Source organism: Spermophilus citellus (assembly GCF_964194105.1).
Source record: "Spermophilus citellus genome assembly, chromosome: 4".
NCBI lineage: Eukaryota > Metazoa > Chordata > Mammalia > Rodentia > Sciuridae > Spermophilus > Spermophilus citellus.
In genome coordinates, this window is record NC_138185.1 from 46,754,798 (window position 1) to 46,776,041 (window position 21,244).

The following is a 21,244-nucleotide window of genomic DNA, read 5'->3' on the forward strand; positions in this document are numbered from 1 at the left end:
CAAGACAGAATCTGGAATGTGCCTCTCTCGGGTCATTGAAATTGCTGTCTATTTCAAGGGAGCGGGTGGATATTAGACATAAAAATTTCCTGAGAGCAGCGCTGGGGAGTAGACCAGAAATGGGATACCCAGGAGTCAGTTCCCCAGGAGCCCTGTATCAAACTAGATCCTCACTCTCCTCTTTCACCTTGACGCTCACACCCAGCTAGAGTATGACTCTATTCTTGCGGAGCTCCTGCCCAGGAGGGGACTTCACCCTAAACACCTTGCCTTGATCAACTTTTACCCTCTGATGTCTCATTAGTAACGATGGGTAGAGGTGGTAATAAAACTAAAACCTAAACTAGTACTAGTACTAACACACATAATCAGTTTGAAATGACTTCCCAATCATCCCCAAAGCCAGAGAAGGAAGGGGCTGCAAAGGTCTGGGAGCAAGTGCCCTGTCCTAGGTCCAGCTGGGTTTGGAAATTGGGGTGGTGTGTGTTTTGGAGTGTGTGTGTGTGTGTGTGTGTAAAAAAGGGGGAGTGCTGGTTCCGGAGGGGGGTGGAGAAAAGCAGGGAGGACAGAAGGAGGAGGTAGAGTTTCAGGGCGGGGAGGGGGGCGCCTGGGCGCAGTGACGGGAACCAATGAGCTGCCAACTCGCGCGTCTTCTGCGTGACTGCAGAGATTGACGTGGAGGACACGTCAAATTGATTCCCGCACGCTGCAGCTTCCCGGTCAGACGAATTTCTCCCAATCGGATGAAGTTCACCCTGGGCCTGGGGTCGCGGGCGTGGAGAGTGTCCTGGGAACGGGCGACAGAGGCGGGGGCAAGTCCTGGGGCGGGCAGTGGCGCGCTCCGCGGCGGCGCACTGCGCGTCTCCAGCCCGCGGCCCGGCCGCCGCGGATCTAGGCTCGCGCACGCCCTCCCTCTATGCCTCTCCGGCGGTGGCGGCGCCCGAGCTCTCCCGGACTGCTCCGGGCCCAGCCCCCGCCGCTCCGGCGCCAGGCAACTGGTTGGCTCACGCGCTATGGGTAAGAGGCGAGAGGCAGGCAAGGCGCGGGAGGGCTGGTGGGGTGGGTCGCGACTCCGCGCCTCCCTGCCCTCTGCTCTGCTTTTCCTGGGCAAAACCAGTTCTGGGTCCTGGACGACCCTCATTCTCCTCATATCCCCAGCCCTCGAGGAGCAATTCCTCAAGTTGGGGAGGGGGTCTCAAGTAGGCGCGCCCAAAGTTGAATGCTAGAGCGCGCAGTGAGCCCCTCTGCACCCAAAGTTGAATGCTAGAGCGCGCAGTGAGCCCCTCTGCGGTCCCCAAGACTGCTCAGCCTCTTAGAGCAGGACTCAGGCAGTTTGCCTTCGGACTCTGAGCTATCTGGGGATCTGTGGGTCACCTTCCGAGGCGCGACTGGGTGTTGAGGGCTGTGCCCAGCCAGACTGCAGCAACTGGGTATAGTCCATCGCCAGGCGTGGACATCCTTGGCTAACCCACCGGTGTTTTCTCCCCCTCCTGCTCAATTCTCGACCGGCGCGTCCGCAGAGCAGACCTACGGCGAAGTGAACCAGTTGGGCGGCGTGTTCGTCAATGGCCGCCCCCTGCCCAACGCCATCCGCTTGCGCATTGTGGAATTGGCACAGCTGGGCATCCGACCCTGTGACATCAGTCGGCAGCTTCGCGTCTCCCACGGCTGCGTGAGCAAGATTCTGGCGCGCTACAATGAGACGGGCTCCATTTTACCCGGGGCCATCGGGGGCAGCAAACCCCGCGTCACCACCCCCAACGTAGTAAAGCATATCCGGGACTACAAGCAGGGGGACCCCGGCATCTTTGCCTGGGAGATTCGCGACAGACTGCTGGCCGACGGCGTCTGCGACAAGTACAACGTACCCTCAGTGAGCTCCATCAGTCGCATCCTGCGCAACAAGATTGGCAGCCTAGCGCAACCCGGGCCATATGAGGCAAGTAAGCAGCCGCCGCCGCAACCTGCACTGCCTTATAACCACATCTACCAGTATCCCTACCCCAGCCCGGTGTCGCCCACCGGCGCTAAGATGGGTAGCCATCCCGGGGTGCCGGGCTCGGCGGGCCACGTCAGCATTCCGCGTTCATGGCCCTCGGCACATTCGGTCAGCAACATCCTGGGCATCCGGACCTTTATGGAGCAAACAGGTCAGTCGTGGTGCCTTCTGTAGCCCTCTACTAAAGGACAGACTTGGGAGCGGGCAGATATGCGGGTGATGGGTTTACTCGCCCTCGTTTTTAGACTGGTTCTGGCTCAGGAAAGTGTTGGGGGGAAGCTGGGGGTCCAGATCCTTCTGTGGGAGCCCTCGGACATCTTGAACTTTTTATGACAAATATGGAAAATATTTCCCAAGTGGAAGAGTAGTCGCTGACCACAAATCCGAAGGCCTGAAATTGCATTTTTTTTTCATTTTGCAAAAAGAATGCAAACCCCTATCGCCAAATATAAATCAAACAAACTTCTCAGGCCATTCTGCTACCCTATCTTTAGCTTTCAGGATCCCTCGCAGTTACCCAGTATTCTGTCCACCCTCCCAGACCCAGGGGGCTCTTCTGAGAAAAAGGAGTCCTGTGGTCAGTCTTGTCCAGTGTCCTAGATTTCTATCAGGTTCCCTTGGCCTTGCAAGTCCTGCAACAAGTACAACAGAACCCTGGGTGAGCTGGATTTGCCAGTAATGGCCACCACCTGCTGCAGCTACAGTCACAGGACTTGCCCTTTGACTGTAATTAAAACATAACCAGCTGTTGGTCATCTCTGGTGAAGTGAAAAGTGGAAGGTTTGGGACAACTATGGTGTCTGCCTATGGAAGGTCATGTGTGGACCAAATCTGGCTGTCTTCATACAGCTGGCAGGGGAATGGTGTTCTCTTATGGTAGTAGACTCAGTAGGAGGGTAAGAAGCAAAATCCATCATAACCCTGAGAAAAAAGGGGCAGCTTAAAAGAAACTTGAATGCTTTTACCCTTGTTTCAGTGGGGCAGACCTCTCAGCATACTGTTTTTCCTGGGGCTCTAATAGTCTGAGCTGTGGCGGAGTCACATCTTAACCAGCAGCCGCTAGGCCAGTGCTCAGATCTGGAGCTTTCCCTCTTTTCCCCCAAGTGCACATAGGCGCTAGGAGCAGCTGTGTGCCTGGAACACTTCACTGGGTCCCAGGATTGACTCCTCTTTTAGAGTAACAGGATAGAACTATCTATCTCTCAATCCCCTATACGCTTATTGAAACGTTAAAATATCTACACAATATTCGGCAGGCTGCCACGAATTTGAACTTGGATCTTTCAGAAATGCCGTCTTTGGAGAGTGGAATAGCTGCCTTGGCCTGGTGTGTCTGTCCCCTTGGGCCGCGGTTTTCGTGGGAAGCGGGTCCAGGGCTGAGAGGAAGGGATAGTAGGCCCCTTCACCTTTCTTTCTCCTAGCCAGCTAGGAGTGAAAGCGAAACCCAGGTCCCGCTGCTTCTGTGCTTCCGATTGCTCCCTGGATTGTTTGACCATCTCCAGGTGTTCCAGTGGACGCCTAGTTGAGCCTCTGGATACTAGCCTGGGTAGTTGATTGTTGGCACGCGTCTGGGTTGGAGGGTCAAGCCTAGATTCAAATGCTCATTTTAATCCATTATGTGTCCCCAGCAGGGGCCCTGGCCGGGAGCGAAGGCTCCGCCTATTCCCCCAAGATGGAAGAGTGGGCCAGCGTGAATCGCACGGCCTTCCCTGCCACCCCAGCAGTGAATGGGCTGGAGAAACCTGCCTTGGAAGCGGACATTAAATATACTCAGGTAACCCGGACGCAGGGGAGGTAGGTGACTTGCACTAAGGGTCTCCCAGGAGAAGTCTACCTGGCAGGCAGATCTTGTGTCTGGCGCCAAGCAGAAAATTTTTGTACTTTCCTGGAGAGCCCTAGTATGGGGGAAGCTGGCTTTTGAGGGGATTGATTTGCCTTTTGCCAAGGTTCCTATGCTAACAAAGCTGAAAGTTCCAGACCACACTCCGATGGTGTGTACCATGACTTCTTTATCTTTTATTATCGTTATAACGTTTGAATAGATTTATAGAAATCATTTTACCAAAGAAAGAGTCCTTACTAGGAAAACCAGAGACTAGGCCTTGTGTAGATATAACTGACAAGGGCAGCAGGGTGAAGTGAAGACCCCACTCCACAGGTCAGCAATCGCGTGTACTGGAGAAGACAGGGTCTTCTGACTCTACTGATTCTCTGTGCCTCTTTACCCCGCAGTCGGCCTCGGGCATCTCGGCGGTAAGCGGCTTCCTTCCGGCCTGCGCTTACCCAGCCTCCAACCAGCACAGCGTATATAGCGCGCCAGGCGGCGGGTACCTTGCCCCCGGCCCGCCTTGGCCACCGGCGCAGGGACCCCCGCTGGCACCCCCAGGGGCCAGCGTCACAGTACACGGCGGGGAACTTGCCGCAGCAATGACCTTCAAGCATCCTAGCCGACAAGGTGAGGGGCTCAGGCTGGGAGGGGATCAGATGAAGGGGTAAGGAAGGGTGGAGAGGAGAAGGGTGAGCTACCAAAAAGGAGCGGTGGAGGTGGGGGGACAGCGCAAAGAGAAGGAGGAAGAGGAGGAAAGCCGCTGGGCATAAATTCTTGCTTTAAGTTTAAGGTTAAGATATTAATCTTGTCCCTTCTTGAGCAAATTCATTTCCAACAGGTGTTCCTAAGAGACACCTGATGTTGAGGGAGGCCCTGACATGTAGACAGTGGGGAAAGAGGGTCAGTTCTGCAAACAGGACTCCTGGGTTTGGATCTGCTTCTTGTACTTTGGCCAAGTTATTGCTCCTCTCTGGGCCTCAGTTGCTCCATTACCAGAAGAGCCTAGAAAGCACCTTCTAGGCCCACATTTCTGTGACCTGCTAAATTTTTATTTATTCCATGATCAGGGTGATGAGGGGCATCTTCTTACTCTGCCCATCAAAATTTGATTTTCCCTTTAATATGGGAAAAGTTTATTCACACATGAGTTTCCATTTTCTTCCTTGATGAAAGAAATGGTCGGATTTGCTAATTTTGAACCTGCCTGTGTTTAGATTCTGATCACCAGAGATTGGCAGTTTCACCTACTTTGGGGCCAAATAAGGGGGAGCCTGACATCTCAGGGGGTCCCAGCCTCAGCAGAGAAGGGGACAGGGCACAGGACCTGAAGGATGGAGTGGGGCCCAAAAGGTATTCCTGAATTACAAAGAGACCTTTACCAGTTGATTTGCCTCACACCTGCTGAGTGTGTGTGGGGGTAGTGGTGGCAGGTGGTAGTGGACTGGCAGGTGACCTGAGTGGCTTCCTCCTTGTTGCCTCCTAGACAAAAATTGCTGTTTCCAAATAGTCTTGGTGAGATAGGATGGCATTTATCTATGTGTGTGTGTGGGGGGGGGGAATTAAGTGCCATCCATAACAGTGAAGGAACTTTCCTATTTCTATCTTTTCTAAAACATACACATCCTGGAATATTAGCATATGCTGATTTGCCTAATTATAGACACATTTTTCCTAATTATAGACAAGCAAAATAAATTTACAAAAATTGAGAATTAGAACTTCTTTAACTTTTAAGTAACAGGATAATACCACTTGTTCATTTAGAGGAAAACTCAGATGAAGGAAATTTTAGAAAGAGACACCCATCCTCTGTGAAACCCAGGGATGTCTGTTGAAATTAAAATAAAAATGGAATTTTTATCGTTGCACAAATAATTTTACTGAGAAGGTACATTTAAATTCAAAAAATAAATCTACAAATTTAAATGATTTCTGCTGGGTTGACCCCAAGGAAAGGAAGACTTAGAAAAAGGACCCAGTGTCTTTTAAAGATGCAGCCATTTTCCAATAGAGTCACTTTGTTTTGGAGGCACTTCAAAACTCCACAGTATAAATAAATTTGTGAAGTGTAAGTAATTAACAATCCAAAGGTAAAATGTAAAATATTCTAAACTACTTCTACTAAATTTTGGAGGGGATGTAACTTTAACAGTTTGGCTTATTGTTGATTGACTTTCTTTGGTAGATATTACATTGGTGATTAAAATAATAATAATTTAATGTTATGATCCTTACAGTTATTTAAAAGGTTCAGGTAAAGGATCAAGGACTAACTCAGGTCCATCAATAATAATGATTTATTAAATGTTTTTTGTTCAAAGAGCATAAAATAATTATTTATTATGTGTCTATTTTCACAGCATGAGAATTATATATACACTTGGGTTATGAATTTTTTGATAGAAAAACTGACTTCGACCCCTGCCCCAACTGGTCCTTGAAAAGTAAAGTAATACAAATTACTGTCACTTATTTTCTAATAATTTCTTAAAATTAATATCTTCAAAGAAACTTAACCCATAAGATAATTTGTTGTCACTAATTGCTCAGTTTTTTATGGTAAGAATAGTATTCACTAAATTTGTTTTTGGTAGAAAAAATTTCATTAGAAAAACTGAAAACAAGTCAATATCATGAATCCTCAGTAAAAATGCTTTTGATCATCTAGTGCATACACATGACAATGACACATTCACATATATATGTATATGTGTATATATATATCTTGCATATATATGCACATATAAATATGTATATCCTTCAAATTATACATAGGTACAGTTAGACATCTTATAGTTATCAGAAGGAAAGCCTTTTCAAATGCCAAATTATGCATCACAATTTATTAATTTTATTTTGGGAAAGGTAATGGGTTTGGGTACTCTACTATGTAGGCAAGAAAATATGATCTACATTTCTCATCCCCTGAAGAAAGCTAAATCTTAGGAACTGAGAAAAGAATAGGAAAATCCACTTCATCTTCATGTGGAGGGGCTAATGTTCTATAAATTTAACAGTTATCCAAACATCTTCATAGCTGGGGGAGACCCCCTCCTAAAGTGAAAGACCCCCCACCAGACCCCCACCAGACATTCCCTCAAGATAGTATTTGCAGCAGTATTTTTAGCAACCACCTTACTGTCAGGGTTTAAAAATCCCTCACAGCAGGTTTTAGAAAGTCTAAAGATTTGGAAATCACATCTGTAAGATATTGTATACATACATACAAAGAAAATGTGTTGTCTATATTTGTTAAAGGTAACTTGCAGCTTTCCCCCAATTATCTCTGCTTCAAGATTAGTTTTTAGGAGATCCTAAAACGATCACTAGAGCGCTGGCATTTGTTCGCCATAGAACTCCCCTGCCAATGCCGGGCTCTTTTGACCTAGCTCTGGGAGACTACTTCCCAGATCACCCGTGCCTCTGTTGAAAGGTCCCCGTGCAGTGGCCAGTTGCGATCCCTGTATTTTTAAAAAGGTCTGTCCGTATTCCTTACCCCACCCTCTCCTAGCCAAGTAAACGAGCTTGCAGAGCTCCTAACAAGGGTTTTTTGCTTCCGAATCCCCCAGACAAACTCACCCACATTTCCTTGAGTCCTATGATAGGAAATAGAATGGAATGGAAGGGGAGAGTGGGTCCCAGGGAGGGATTACAACAGAAAGAACTAAAAACACAGCAGGATTCGCCCCTGAAGGTGGGGTGGAATCTAGCTTCGGGATTCCAGGTGTTTATTTTTCAGGAGCCCATTTTCTTGCTTGTCTCTAAGGTAATCGGCCTTTGGTAGAAACACCTCCTCCCCCTCAGATGTTTTCTAAACAAATCCTCACTTTGAAGTGTGTGTATAGGGTGAAAAGAAAAGGTCTCAATACTTCATTGACTTGGCAGTCACAACTGTGTTTAGGAAAGAGCTGAAAGGTGGGGAAAAGCCCAGGGGTCTCTTTCTATTGGAAAGGTCTGTGGACCTCTTTAAAATCTCTGCGAAACCAAATGTGTGTGTGTGTGTGTGTGTGTGTGTGTGTGTGTTTCCCTGGCACATGAGGTGTGGGTTCTTAGTTCAGGCAGTCACAGTAAGTTGCGCCTGGGTCTGGGGTGAGAACTTCTGCAGGAGAGAAGAAGGAGGGGCCGGTGGGTGTGGGAGACTTCTTTCTCAGTCCAAATTGAGGCTTCTAAACTCTTCCTTTAAAGGAGGATTTATTGGCGGAAAAACAGAAAATGGAAAATAAGCCCCTCTAGGTATAAACAGCTTGTGCCTTCTGGTGCAGGAGAAGCTGAGTGCCCGGGAACCGGGAAAGGAAAAATAGGGTTGCACAATCATAGCGTCACTTTTTGGCTTCCAGTAGCAAAACTTGGGCCCCTTCCCAAAACCCCAAATAATAGAGCAATACACAGAATACCGCCTGATCTGGCAAGCTGACTGTCACTTAATACGGAGGCCCGTCGGCCCTAGGACGTGCTGTGCCGGCAGTGGTGAGCGCATCTGGATCCCCAGATCTCGTGGGTACAACGAACTCTGCAGCTCCCTCAAATCGTAACCTCTTCCTGTGTCAGAGGGCTTCAGGCTGCACCCAGCAGGAATATTTGTTTGGGGGCTCTTTTTCCACATGATTTTTCCCTGTGCCCACCTCAAGAGCGCCTGGAGCTGAGACGCTGGCATCAGCGGAGATGATTACGCCTTGCACCTGTATGCTCGGTTGCGCTGCTGCGAAGATGTCAGCTCTTGGCTTCTGTCCGCTCCTGTCGGCTCCTCTCTGGTGGAAGCCTCCATTGGATCTGAAAACCTCTCTCTTCCTGCGTCAGTCACCTCCTTTACTAAGCCGGTGGTGACAGAGTTGAGAGGTAAAAGAAATAGCATCCGGTGTTCACCACCAGGAGTTAATGGTGGTCCAAGTGACCATTTATGAGATCCACTTGCCCAGCTCCCCTTATACTTGATTCCCTTAAGTTTTCAATTCTATATAGATCGGTGGTAAATAATGAGTTAAAGGGAGAGGGAGGGGTGGGCATCTATGGGCTCTTGAGGCCTTTGGAGAGCACTAAGCAGCGAGCGCATCCAGCCCCCGTCCTGCAGGCATCCTGGCTCGCTCTTGGCAAGGTGCTAGGCAGTGACCCGATGATCCTGTGCTTCCTCCTACAGTGGCCGACCGGAAGCCTTCCAGTCCAGGGGGCAAGGCCCCCGATGCCCTCAATAGCTTACATGGACTTCCCATCCCGGCCTCCACCTCCTAGGGGCAACTCTTCCCCAGCCCCAGCCTGAGCCTGAGGAAACTGCGGAAGGCTGGGCGGCCCAGGGCGCGCAGCTCCGCCCTGCAGCGGTGGCGCAGCGAGACCCTAGGACACGCAGAGGAGGAACCAACCCGGGCCGGGCCGGAGGCGAGGACACATTCAGTCAACCCCTGGCTACGTTCTGCCTCTAGCCTGGGCAGCACAGTTTCTTTATGGGCCGGGGTATTTTGACTTTTCTGAACTTTGGCTTTAGACGGTTGCACCCTCGTCGAGATTCTTGCTCCGATGTGGCGTCCCTTGCCCTGCCAGACTCAAATTTCTTTTTCTTTTTTTAATCATCTTTTTCTGCTCTTCCTCCCTTCCTCCTCCCACTTCTCTTTCTCTCTCTCCCCCTTTCCTTTCTTTCCTTTTTCTTTCTTCCATCTCATCCTACTTTACCTTTCTCTCCCTCCCTTCCTTGGCTTTGCCCTCTCCCCCACCTCTTTCCTTCTATTTCCCCCTCCTCCCCTTTCCTTTGGTTCATCCTGGTGGTCCATGCTCTTCCTTTTCTTTTTACCCCTTTTATCTTTGGGGGCTTTATTTCCTTTCATCTGTACAGCTTCCTTAATCCTGTACCTTTCCCTGTCTGGAAAGCCCCAGACCAGTCCTGTGACAGTTCCTTCTCTGAAGCCCCCCAACCCTTTGACTCCCTTAGGTCTAAGGGGTCTTGGAACTTAGAAAATGGACAGAGAAGCCACAGAACTCCCCCCACCCCATGTTATTTTTAGTGCTGAGAATAGAATTCAGGACCTGGTACCTGCTGGACAAGCCTTGTATCACTGAGTTACATCCCCAGCCCTGCCATAGCCTCATTTTATACTTTTATAACCAACCAAAACACAACCTCGGTGGTCAAACTGTCTTCTTTCCCTAGTATATTAGTGGAAGTCTGTATTTTCTCAGTGCTTGGTGGCTGGGCTTCTCTTTACTTCTGAGATGATGTCACCCCAAAGAAGATTGGGGTAAGAGTAAGGGACAGAGTAAGGGACAATGGGGCTGTCGGTGTTTTCAGTAATTAGGAAACTAGGGATCCTGGAGCATCCCCCTCCCACCCCTCAACTCTCAAAACTTGGGTAACTGACAGATGGTAAAGGTATTGGCATTGATTTTGGTGTTCAGGGACCAGAATGATTGCTAACTTAAACCACAAACTGCTTCCAGGTACCAAGGTTCATTTGGGCTTCTTGTTCAAAAAGGTGGGTGGGTGGGCTCAGAAAGTGTCTGCTAGAACTAGATATATGGGCTATTCACTGAGTTCAAGTCCAGGCGCATTGGTGGTGGGACCCTGGGGGTATAACGCAATTGTGTAATCTTAAAAAGATCATTGGTGAAGAGTCTGACATCACCTGTTAAATGTGGATGCCTTTGAATAAAGGAAAGCATCTGAAACTTACTTGGTAAGGGTGAGCAAGCCTGTGTCCCTGTGTTGAGTTTTGTGTACTTATCACAAAGCTACCCCAGCCCCTGACTTCAAGGGATGAACACTAATAGAGGAAATTATTTAATTGGTTTATTCATGAGCATTTGCAACCCCGGTTGGGCAACAGGTAGGAAGAGAAAGTGGAATGAGTATTTGTTAATGGGTGGGCACCCCTGATGTACCTGACAGCTCCTTTCCCCCTTTGTTATGGGCTTGATTTCTAGAGTCCTAGAGAATGCCAGATGAGCCATGGGGAACTGAGATAGACAATATGCAGAAATCATCCTAAAGTGGGCAAAAGGCAATGAACAACAACAAAGGGCTTCCCCCACCCCCAGAACATTTCTAACATTCTAAAAGCTAAAGGAAATTATCTCAGGTTACCAAATAATCTTTTTTTTTTTCCAACTACAAAGCAGTTTCTGGCTGGTGGTTTTGTTTTTCCTCCTCGTTTGGCTTTCTAAAACTGATGGAAGAGATTTTTGAATTGAAGTTATTGCTTGTAAGTGGAGCTGCCTGCTTGTGCATGGTCTGCTCTGGACCCATCAAGAAAACCAGTGGGGAAATGGTTTTCGTTGCACCTTTTTTTAGCCACAGTACCTATTTTTTTTTCCACATAGATATTTTTCTTCTCAAGTTTTCAAAGCCTCTTGTCTTTGAAAAAAGTTCCATTTTATAGACAGGTATACTAAAGGGCTGGGATTTAGTTTATTTTTTTAGACCATATAGCAAGTTGTGATTCAGAGAGCTTGGAAATGAAAAATGGGTGACTTCTGCTCATTTAAGAATCAGGACTCAGACATGAACTTGGAGATGGGTGGTGTCAGAATTCTGAGTGCCAGCTTCTCTAAGCTGGTCAGAATGATGTGAAAAGAAGTGTTTTCCCCAAGTGCCTGTGCCCTCAGCCTGCCTTTGTGTGATACGATGAATATCACATACTCAGTCATGACATTACAGACAGGATTTTTATGTGTCCATCTTGCTGCCTGGAGAAGTACTGGCATGCTTAGGATGGGCAAGACATCACAATACTTTCTGAAGAAATGAGAAGCATTCATACAACAGTCTCTATCTTTGACTTGTCACCACCTCATTTCTCTGCCACTTTTCACTTCTGTGTTCAGGCTGCTTAGGGTTAAGAGGGAGAAGACCTGGGAAACACAACCCAGAGTGATGAAAGGTGCCTATATTTTCAATGGCAGCTGCAAAGGAAAGTTTTTTCCACATCTGTCCTCTAGAGTCTTTATGTCCTGTGGCTAAAGGTGAGTTTTTCAGAGTTTTTTTCATTGACAGAAGACAGGTGGCCTTCAGTTACAGTGCAAGCAGACTTTGGCATTTCATGTAAGATACAGAGGGAGGAGCATACCTTTTCTTTTGATACTGGCTATGGAGAATCCCAATGAACTTGGCTTAAATTCCACTGCATGAACACAGAAGGCTGTGCCTCTCTGTGCCTCTGTGTTCTCGTCTGTGAAATGCACACTCCAAATGCAGTAACACCTGCAATGACCTGGCCTGTGGGGAGACTGGCACTGGCATTGCTTCACCTCTCTTTAGGTGTTAAAAAGGGATTTGTTGCTGGGGTGGTGGTGGTGGACTGGGGGTGTAGCTCAATTCTAGAGTACTTGCCTAGCATGCATGAGACTCTGGGTTCCACCCCCAGGAAAGAATGAACACACACACACATTTAGAGGAATCACTAGTAAGATTGATGAGGGACCCAGGATTTAAATACTTTTCAAAGGATCCTATTGGAAGATTGAATATTTTTTTTTCTTCACTCATATGAATCTGTGACAGTATTGAAAACTTCTAATAAAATTATATAGTACCATGTCAGGTAGAAAAATTTGAGAAAGAATCACTTCTTGGGCTGGGGTTGTGGCTCAGTGGTAGAATGCTTGCCTAGCATGTATGAGGCACTGGGTTCTCAGCACTGCATATAAATAGATAAAATAAAGGTCCATTGACAACTAAAAATATTTAAAAAAAGAATCACTTCTCAAAGGTAGTTTATCTTTGCACTAGCCCCTGTCTTTTTTTTTTAATTTAGGAATAAAATTTAGATAGGTAAAAGGGATATTTGTATCATATTTTAAAAATGTAGAGATACCAAAGAAATTAAACAAAGACAGACATATCTGTGCTTTGATGGTTTTGAATCAATGAGAGTAATATAAATCCATCATTAAGCCCAATCAGCATTGAGACATTAAAAAGGGGACTAAGCTGGGCATGGTGGCACACACCTGTAATCCAGGTGCTCAGGAAACTGAGGCAGGAGGATTAAAAGTTCGAGGTCAGCCTGGGCAACTTAGTGGAACCCTGTTTCAAAATAAAATAAAAAGGGCTGGGGGTATAAAACCGTGTAGAATGCCCCTGGGTTCAATGTCCAGGAAAACACATACATACATTTTTCAAAGAAACTTTCATTTCTTTCTACTTTCATCTCTCTCCTTAAAGGTGGATATTTTATAAACACAGGAAAAAATATGCATGCAGTGGAGCATGTGTTTCTGTCCATCTGCTATTTAAAAGTGCACACCAAAATGTTGTGCAACACACACAGATATGGTGTGCAGATCTGGTCTCTGCATACCAACAGCTTTAGCTCCACCACATTCACTTTATTCTCTTGAATGGATGCATATCAACAAGGGTTTATTAAAACCACTGTATTTGTTAAGAGGGCCAGCTTCGTGCTTTCAATGAATAAAGATAGGATTTTGTTGCCTTCATTGTTAGAGGAAGTACTTAGAGTGGATTGTAATAACTTCCCTGGGAAAGGTGGCTGCTTTTTGGCAAGGAGGAGGGAAAGCAAACCAAAGGAGAGTAGACTGGAGGGACAAGAGACACAGAGCTTTTGTCCTTTTGGAAGATATATGGACTTTTTCTACAGATCACTGAAGGGCACTGGGAGCTGGGGAAGACAATTTTCCTCCCCTTTAAAAGGGAGTCAGGCTCTTTTGTCAGAAAAGAGAAACAGAGGCAAAAGAGTGGGGGGAAACAATAAATACTGACATAGATAAAGTTTGAATATCTAATATTGGTACAAACATCCCTTTTACCTATCCCAAATCACTGAAATCCTCCATGGGAATTAACCTCTTGATGGGTGAATGCTGCTCCCTGACAACTTTATTTCCCTCATTTGCCTGTTTTTTTTTTTTTTTTGATTCCTGCAAAGAGATTGGGATTTATTCGATTGAACTGTGATCTGAGAAAAGCACACTGTGGATTTCCTGGCATCAGCTCCCTGACTAGAATTACATTGGCCTGGGTTTCTTTTCAAAAGGAATTCTACCTGCTCCGTGTTATGCTGGATGATATGAATTTAGAATCTTGCCAGAATGTGCCTGAGGAACTCAGTTGAAAGAATCCTGCATCCAGACAGGCCATGTAATGAGAAACATTTGATTCCTTTCTTTTAATGGGTAGGAATTATGCACAAAATGCTATTTGGTCTTCACCTTGACCTTGCTGTCTGAACTATAGCCTCCCTCATTTGAAGAAATATCCTGTGGCTGAGATATCACTAGCCAAACCTTTGTATCTCAACTTAAATTTTTTTTTTCCGTTTTTGGATTTTTCTTTTTCTTTTTTAAAGGGCAGAACAAGGAGAAATCTCACTGTCTTCTTTTTCAAGGCCATAAAATGAGAACCACACATTTAGCCCCAATCCAACTTGGGAATTCTAAACACTTGGAACAATTGCACTCAATTTAGTCTAGTCCTTTCTTTGGAGTTGAAACCCCTGTTTCACTCTAAAGAGCATTTTTTTTTTTTTTTAAGAAGATGCAGCCTGTGATTCTCGTTGAAACACACATCTGTTTCTGGGCTGGCCAAATCCAAAAGTGGAATCCCAATTACAGTTTTCATGGGTGATAGAATTTCGACTGTATTACAATTTAACCACCTGGGTTGCCTCCACTCTTCTTTTTTTCTTCTTAAGGATGAAATAAGCCGATCAAATGTTCATTCAGCTATTAAATTACATTTCCATCCTGTAACATTTTATTTCCTTTTTCTCTGGTGAGATACACTGACTTGATGGATTATCTCCAGTGTCTTTTCTTATATTGACCACACAATTTTAGCTTTCAAGAGTTCTCCCAATCTCTGGTAGATGTGGTTTTAGCTTTAAAGATTTTATTTTACCCCAAACAAGAAAACAATTAAACAAAATCCTCTAACTAGGTAACTAGATGGTTTCAATCTAATGAAAAATGTTTTGGATAAGAACTAAAGATATTTGAATAATGTTTAAATGAATTGAAAGAAATTGACTTTGGAAAGCTGAATTGGAACCTGAAACTTGTGAGATATGAAAAGTTAAAATGGTCCTTAAACTAACAAATTGTGATAGGATTAGTTTAATCTAGAAAATTAAAGGTATTATACTGGCCACCAGGGGGAGCACATATTGTTCCATGAGAATAAAGACAATGACAAAGATTATACTGAACACAAAAATATTCATCGTTCTGTCAAAGTTATAACCTTCCGGTTTTGAGCATATACTTGCGAAATAAATACTCTTTTGTTGTTTATGTTATTAATATTGTTAGTAATAACAAGATATTTGGACATGTGGCAAAAAAAGTGGACTTCTCTATGTTGTCTCATCGGACAAACTGGTTGAGATGTTAATAGCCACTTAGAGATAAATTTCACTTCTAATTTTGAGTCTATACCTGTATTCAATTATTTGAATATAGATCAAGCAGTATGAGTTTTAAAAGCAAACTAATCTAAATTAATATTTTTAGAAAGTGAAATCAATTTCATTTATGTTTTGAAATTTTGATATTTTTGATGAATTATAAAAAAATGTGCCCCCTTTTAGTGATCCTCTTGAAGTTTTTAATCATTTAAAGCCACAATTCAATATTTTTCTGTGAGGGTTGATATATTACAGAGGCAAGAAAGGATAAGAAAATGACTGTCTCCTCATTTTTGTATTTATTTTTAGGATAAAATTTAGAAAGAGCATTACAATTGGGGCGAAGAGAATTTTTTCCTTAAAGACAAAAAAAAAAAAAAAAAAAGCTGGGTGAGATAACGCATGCCTGTAATCCCAAGGTTTCTGGAGGCTGATGTGGGAGGATCGAAAAATTGAATCCACCTTTATCAATTTAGTGAGACCCTGCCTCAAAATAAAAAATAAATTAATAAATAAAAAAGGAATGGGGATGTAGCATAGTGGTAAAGGACTTCTGGGTTCAATTCCCAGTTCCAAAAAAAAAAAAAAAAAAAAAAAACCCGGAATGGAAAAAACAAAACAAAACCCAGGAGCCTCTCTTACCACCTTTCATGTGAATTTCCACACATTTTTGAATTTATACTGCCAGCTGTGGAGCACCCTTTTACAGGAAACAGTATGGGGGGAGATGGGGATGTATGTGGTGACTGAGAGTTTTCTGGATTCAAGTTTTGGTTTTGCTCTTTGCCAGTTGTTTCAATTTGGGTAAGTTTAGGCAAAACTTCTCGTCTCAGTCTCATCAGCTATTAAATGGGATGATACCTCCCTCTCTCAGCTGTTTTGAGGATTAAATTTGGTAATATTTTTAAAGAATAGACTTGCTTTGAGTCAGTCAGCTCTTATTAGTGTTGCTATGATTTTGGTTTTCTTTTTCTTTTTTCTGTATATCAATATTATGTATATTATATATACATATGTAATATACATTTTTTGTTGTTGAATTATCTCATGTCACTGCCCTGCAGACCCTAATTGCTATACAACAAATTTGTGAAAGATCCAGGGCCCATCAAGACTGCTAATGCTGGTCTCCAAATTTACTGGAATAGTCAATAACATTAGAAGGGGCAGCCATTGTTAGCTACTTATTAAATCTGATAGCCCCGGGACATTAAGACTATTTGATGATTTTATGGCTATACCTATGAGGATTAATGGGGGGAAGGTAACCATCATTATTGCTCTGAAGTAGATTTTGTATGGAAAGTCCACTTAGATCAATTTTATGGGACCATTTTTTGTGTCATGTAACAGACTCCGAAACTGGTATACAGAAGCCTCTTCCTACTTGGGGAATAGGTTCATCTCAAGGTGACTGAAAGGCCTGTTATATTTACTGTTGATTTTAGGAATGCTGATTATGGGCAGCCATTTTGGGCCTTGACTTTTGTTTTTCTCTCTTTACCAAGTACACAGCTTTTGTTAAGACTAAGCTCCTCCCATCTCTGACTCCCTCCCTCTGGCTGGCTACCACTGGGGACACCAAGAGATAGCATACAAGCTTGATATCTTCAGGAAGCGTTACATGTAAAATCTTCCCCCTTTGGAAAATTCTGTCAGACTTCTAGGGCAACCAAGAGAGGAAATGCCCTGTCCCTCTCAGGTGTTCAAAGATGCTCAAGGCTGAAAACACATACATATACACACCAAAAACTTGTGACAAAATAAATTAAGGATAGCTGTAGAATTCAGAATAATAAAAACACTCACAAGTAGTCATTAGATCTTCTTAGCTAACAATGCTTTTTTGCTTCAGAGAGTGTTCATGAATGCATTCCACATGTTTGTAGTCTTATCAATCATGTGTAAAGGGTTTCTATTAATTGAATATGGCAGTTTGGTTCTGATTCCAAATTATTTGGTGTTTATTCTCACAAACCGGATGTTTTTAAAAGTAAATAAAGACATTAAAAGATTTATAAAAAGACTGTCACACATTCTGAAGTGCAAAGTGTAAATGAATTTTTATAAGCATATGGATTTCATTGCTCTGATAATATGCATGAATATAAAAATTAAAAGAAAATGTGCTGGCTACAATGTGTTTTTACTTCTCCTTTAGACGTTGAAAACATTCAGAAGTCCCTAATATTCAAAACCAAGGAGACTCTTCTATCCTATGATGTCATATGAACCACTGGACACTGATTAATATTGTCCCAAAATGGTGTTTTTCCTGAAAGCAGCAGCAGAGTGGCATTTGCAGGTTGAATTTCTATTTTTAAGTACAATCTATGGTTTATGGCCCAGACTCGTTTCTTCTTGTATAAACTTCCAGAGTGTGCTCAGCACACTATCATTCTCTTTTACATTTGGATAATACCATAGTCAAGCCAAACAGTTTAGCCTTCACAATAATATTTACATAGAGGCAGAAGAGGTCTAAGTGAAGTAAAAAGGGCAGAGAAGCATATAAGGGTCCTCATGGCCACATGGAATGGATTCTGTCAAGAATGTAAAATAACATTTATATCTGAGTTGCGATTGAAACCAATGAAAGATCAACTAGTTCAGTCAAGATTGTAGCCAACATTTTATTTTTAGTTGTCATGATAACATAGCCTTAGAAAATTATTCAGGTTATGCTAGGCTTAGTCTCAGAAGAAATTTTGGCTGCGAGAATTTAATTTCTTTTAGTTAAATAAAAACAAATTAGACTTTTTCCTCTTTTTTGCATGCTCCATTTTGAGCTGTGATGTTATCAGTTGCTGTAACCATGGTAAGTAAAAGTGGTCCAGGAAAAAGGTTTCTTTTGAGAGTTTAATACAAATGAAAATAATAAATGGTCTACTTGAATTCCATCTGTTTTTATTAGTGTGGAGCCTTTAAACTCAAGTCTTTCAGATTAAAAATGAAATTCCCATAACCTTATGCATGTAAGGTATTCAAAAATAAGTATTATGGCTTAAAAAGAGGTAATAGGCATTTAATTTTCATTAGATAAGGAATTGGGGAACACTTCTGAATTTTATCAAATTTAATATGAGTGAGAATAATAAATAAATGTCTTTTAAAAACTTTTGTTTAGCTATCTGAATCCTGCAGGGACTACGGAAAGCATAAAAAGTTTGATGTTTTATTTTGATATCTGTATGTAGGAGGTCAACAGGGAAAATGAAGAAGTTATTCACATATATACCTGAAAATGAATATATAAATATGTGTGCGCGTGCACACCGCCCCCCCACACTTTCCCTTTTGATTTTAGCTTCAATAATGTAGATAGTTTAATTTTTATTTTTCAGACTTTGCTTTGGTTTTACAGTTAGCCATGAAAGCTGACAAGCTGTGACAGATCATTTTAGTTTTAGTTTTAGTAGAATCAAAAGCAGAGAGCTCGCCCATGGCTGTAATCCCATTGACTCTGGAGGCTGAGTTAGAAGGGACTCAAGTTCAAGGTGAGCCTCAGCAACTTAGTGAGACTGTGCCTTAAAATAAAAATAAAAAAATAACTAAAAGGGCTGGGGAAGTAGTTCAGTGGTAGAATATCTCTGAATTCAATCCCCAATACCACTGCAAGGGGGAAAAAAAAGCAGAGAGTTAATCTAACACAAAAGCCTATAACTGTCAGTGTTTAAACATTATTGGGTGAGGGCAAGGTTTAAATAAGCATCTGAAATGTGGTTACTTACATGGAACCTGAATGCTGATGTTTTTGAAATTCATTTGCTGAATCCTTAATGTTCTATGCAAGAATGATTTTTTTTTTTTAAAATTAGGCTTGACATTTAGTTAAGAACTAGAAAAACAACCTGCTGTTTACACAGAGAAGGGAAAAAAAAAATCCTTGTTTTCACATGAAAACAGAGCAACTTCATGGCCCTCAGCCCTGAAATGTGGACATGCAAGCGCAGATGTATTCAGGAGCCTTGGGTCCTTTATAAGCATGAAGCACACTTTAAGGGTGTGTAAAGTGCGAGACCACCAGGGGAGCCTCCCCTTCATCTCCTTAAGTCCAGACTTCCACTCAGCCTGTGATTGTGATGTCAGTGCATCATGAAGGCTGAGCGTGAGGTCCTGGTTTCCCAGCTGAATCTGAGCCCTTGTCTACTGCTGACTGGTAATGCTGACTGAGGAACTTAGTTCCTCTCTTCTAAGCCTCAGGTTCCCCTTCTGTAAAATGGGTCTGTATGGTGCCTGCCATGGAATTGCCATGAGAGTTTCCCTGTAAACTCTATAAGCTTAAGTTCTTGGGGGATGATTGTTATTTGCATTTATTAATTATGTAATCATGTCTTTGGGCACTTTAAATGTAATAGATCGCAAGTTTTCACTTCAGATATTACACCTAAATTGTTTGCAGAGCTTTTAGTCTGATAATCTCTTCATTTTTTTCTTCCAATCCTAATAGATTTAGATAACCGAGTCAAAAAAGAATTTAGTTATGTCCTTTTATCAACTCCTTAAGGGAAAAACTCATGAAACATTTTTTGACTGACTTGATGAGATTGATCTAATAAGTCAAAAAGGTTGATCTTGAAGGCTTGCTGTGAATACTTGCTTTTTGTTACTATAATAAAATAACGAAGAAAATCAGCTTATAAAGAGAAAAGTTCTAGTTTTGGATGTTTGAGCCTATGATTGATTGGCCCAATTGTTTTGGGTCTGTGGTTAGGTAGTACATCATGGAGGGAGCTTGTGGTGTGGCAAACCTGCTTTCACTACCAGTTAGGGAGTAAAATGGAGAAATAGAAAAAGAAAGACCAGTGTTCTACCAGTCTCCTTCAGGGAAGCTCCCCAGTGACTTAAGGACCTACCACTATGCCACCTCCCAAAGGTTCCATCACCATAGAAACCACACTGGAGACCAAGATTTTAACACATGGGCATTTGGAACATTAAGATCTAAACTACAGCACATTCTATCTATGTTCTGGGTAGGGCTGACATCATGGACATGAGACTTGTGCCCTTGCATAGGTCCCATGCTTAGAAGAATCTCATGCTTATTTTGATGCTCTGCTGTTGCCCTCTTGAAAATTGTTAAATGTTTTTGAACAGGCTCCCTCCCCTTTTCTTTGTGATGGGTCTCACAAATTATATCATTGGTCCTGGTCCCAGGAAAGCCAATTTGAAAGGCAAAAGGGCCAAGATAGTGCTAGAGAAGATTGCATCAGGACATCTGCTTGGCTTGTGAAGATAACTATTACTTCAGAGTCTACAGGAGAGCAAGCACAGAATTTTCTGGATGACATAGAAATTGACTTATTTTTCATCTAGAAAAAGTAAGTTCTTTTTTTTAAAGTAACAGAACATGACACAAGACATAACAGATTTTTTTTCCAAATTATATGATTCAGTTAGGAACATCTTTTGCCTTTAGTGAATAGCCATGATGCTGAAGGGAGAAAGGAGTTTTTCCATATTATATTCAGAACACAAGTCACAAAGGAAAAAGAGTGAGAGATTTGTGTATATGCAAAAACTTCAGTTTATTTAAGAGTATTATAACTAGAGATAGAGAATGAAGAAGATAATTGCAACATACTGTTAACATTCATTTAGAAGTTCCTACTAAAACTAGGAGAGGAGTTCAAAGTTTTCCAATGCAAAGAAATAATACGTTGAAGGAGATGGAAATGGTTAATTACCCTGATTTGGTCATCATCCTTTGTATTGTGTATCAAATCATCTCACTATGCTCCATACATATTTACATTATTATGTCAATAAGAAGGGAAGGTGGGGAGTAGGAAAGACAGTAGAATTAATCAGACATGGGTTTCCTATCCTTGTATAGGAATACATGACCAGGGTAATTCCACATCATGTACAACCACAGAATAGGATCCTAATTAGAGTAAGTTATACTCCCTGTATGTACAATATGTCAAAACACACCTTACTAAAAAAAAAAAAAAACAAATAAAAAAGAACAATAACAACAAAAGAAACCATAAAAATTAACCTCCACTTTTAAAATAAGTTGAGGAATAGAAAAAGAAGTTCTTAACAATCAGAGAAAGATGATCA

At 42.9% G+C, this 21,244-nt stretch overlaps 1 protein-coding gene across 1 annotated transcript; it reads left to right on the top strand.

Annotated features, from left to right (window-relative positions):
• Positions 1-743: 743 nt before the first annotated feature.
• On the top strand, positions 744-9,053 carry PAX1 (paired box 1; the record flags this gene model as incomplete). The annotated part of the gene is made up of 5 exons (XM_081291499.1): positions 744-1,017; positions 1,521-2,150; positions 3,631-3,773; positions 4,232-4,454; positions 8,962-9,053. 5 exons carry the CDS (start codon positions 744-746, stop codon positions 9,051-9,053), a joined length of 1,362 nt encoding a protein of 453 aa, XP_081147625.1.
• Positions 9,054-21,244: the final 12,191 nt, after the last annotated feature.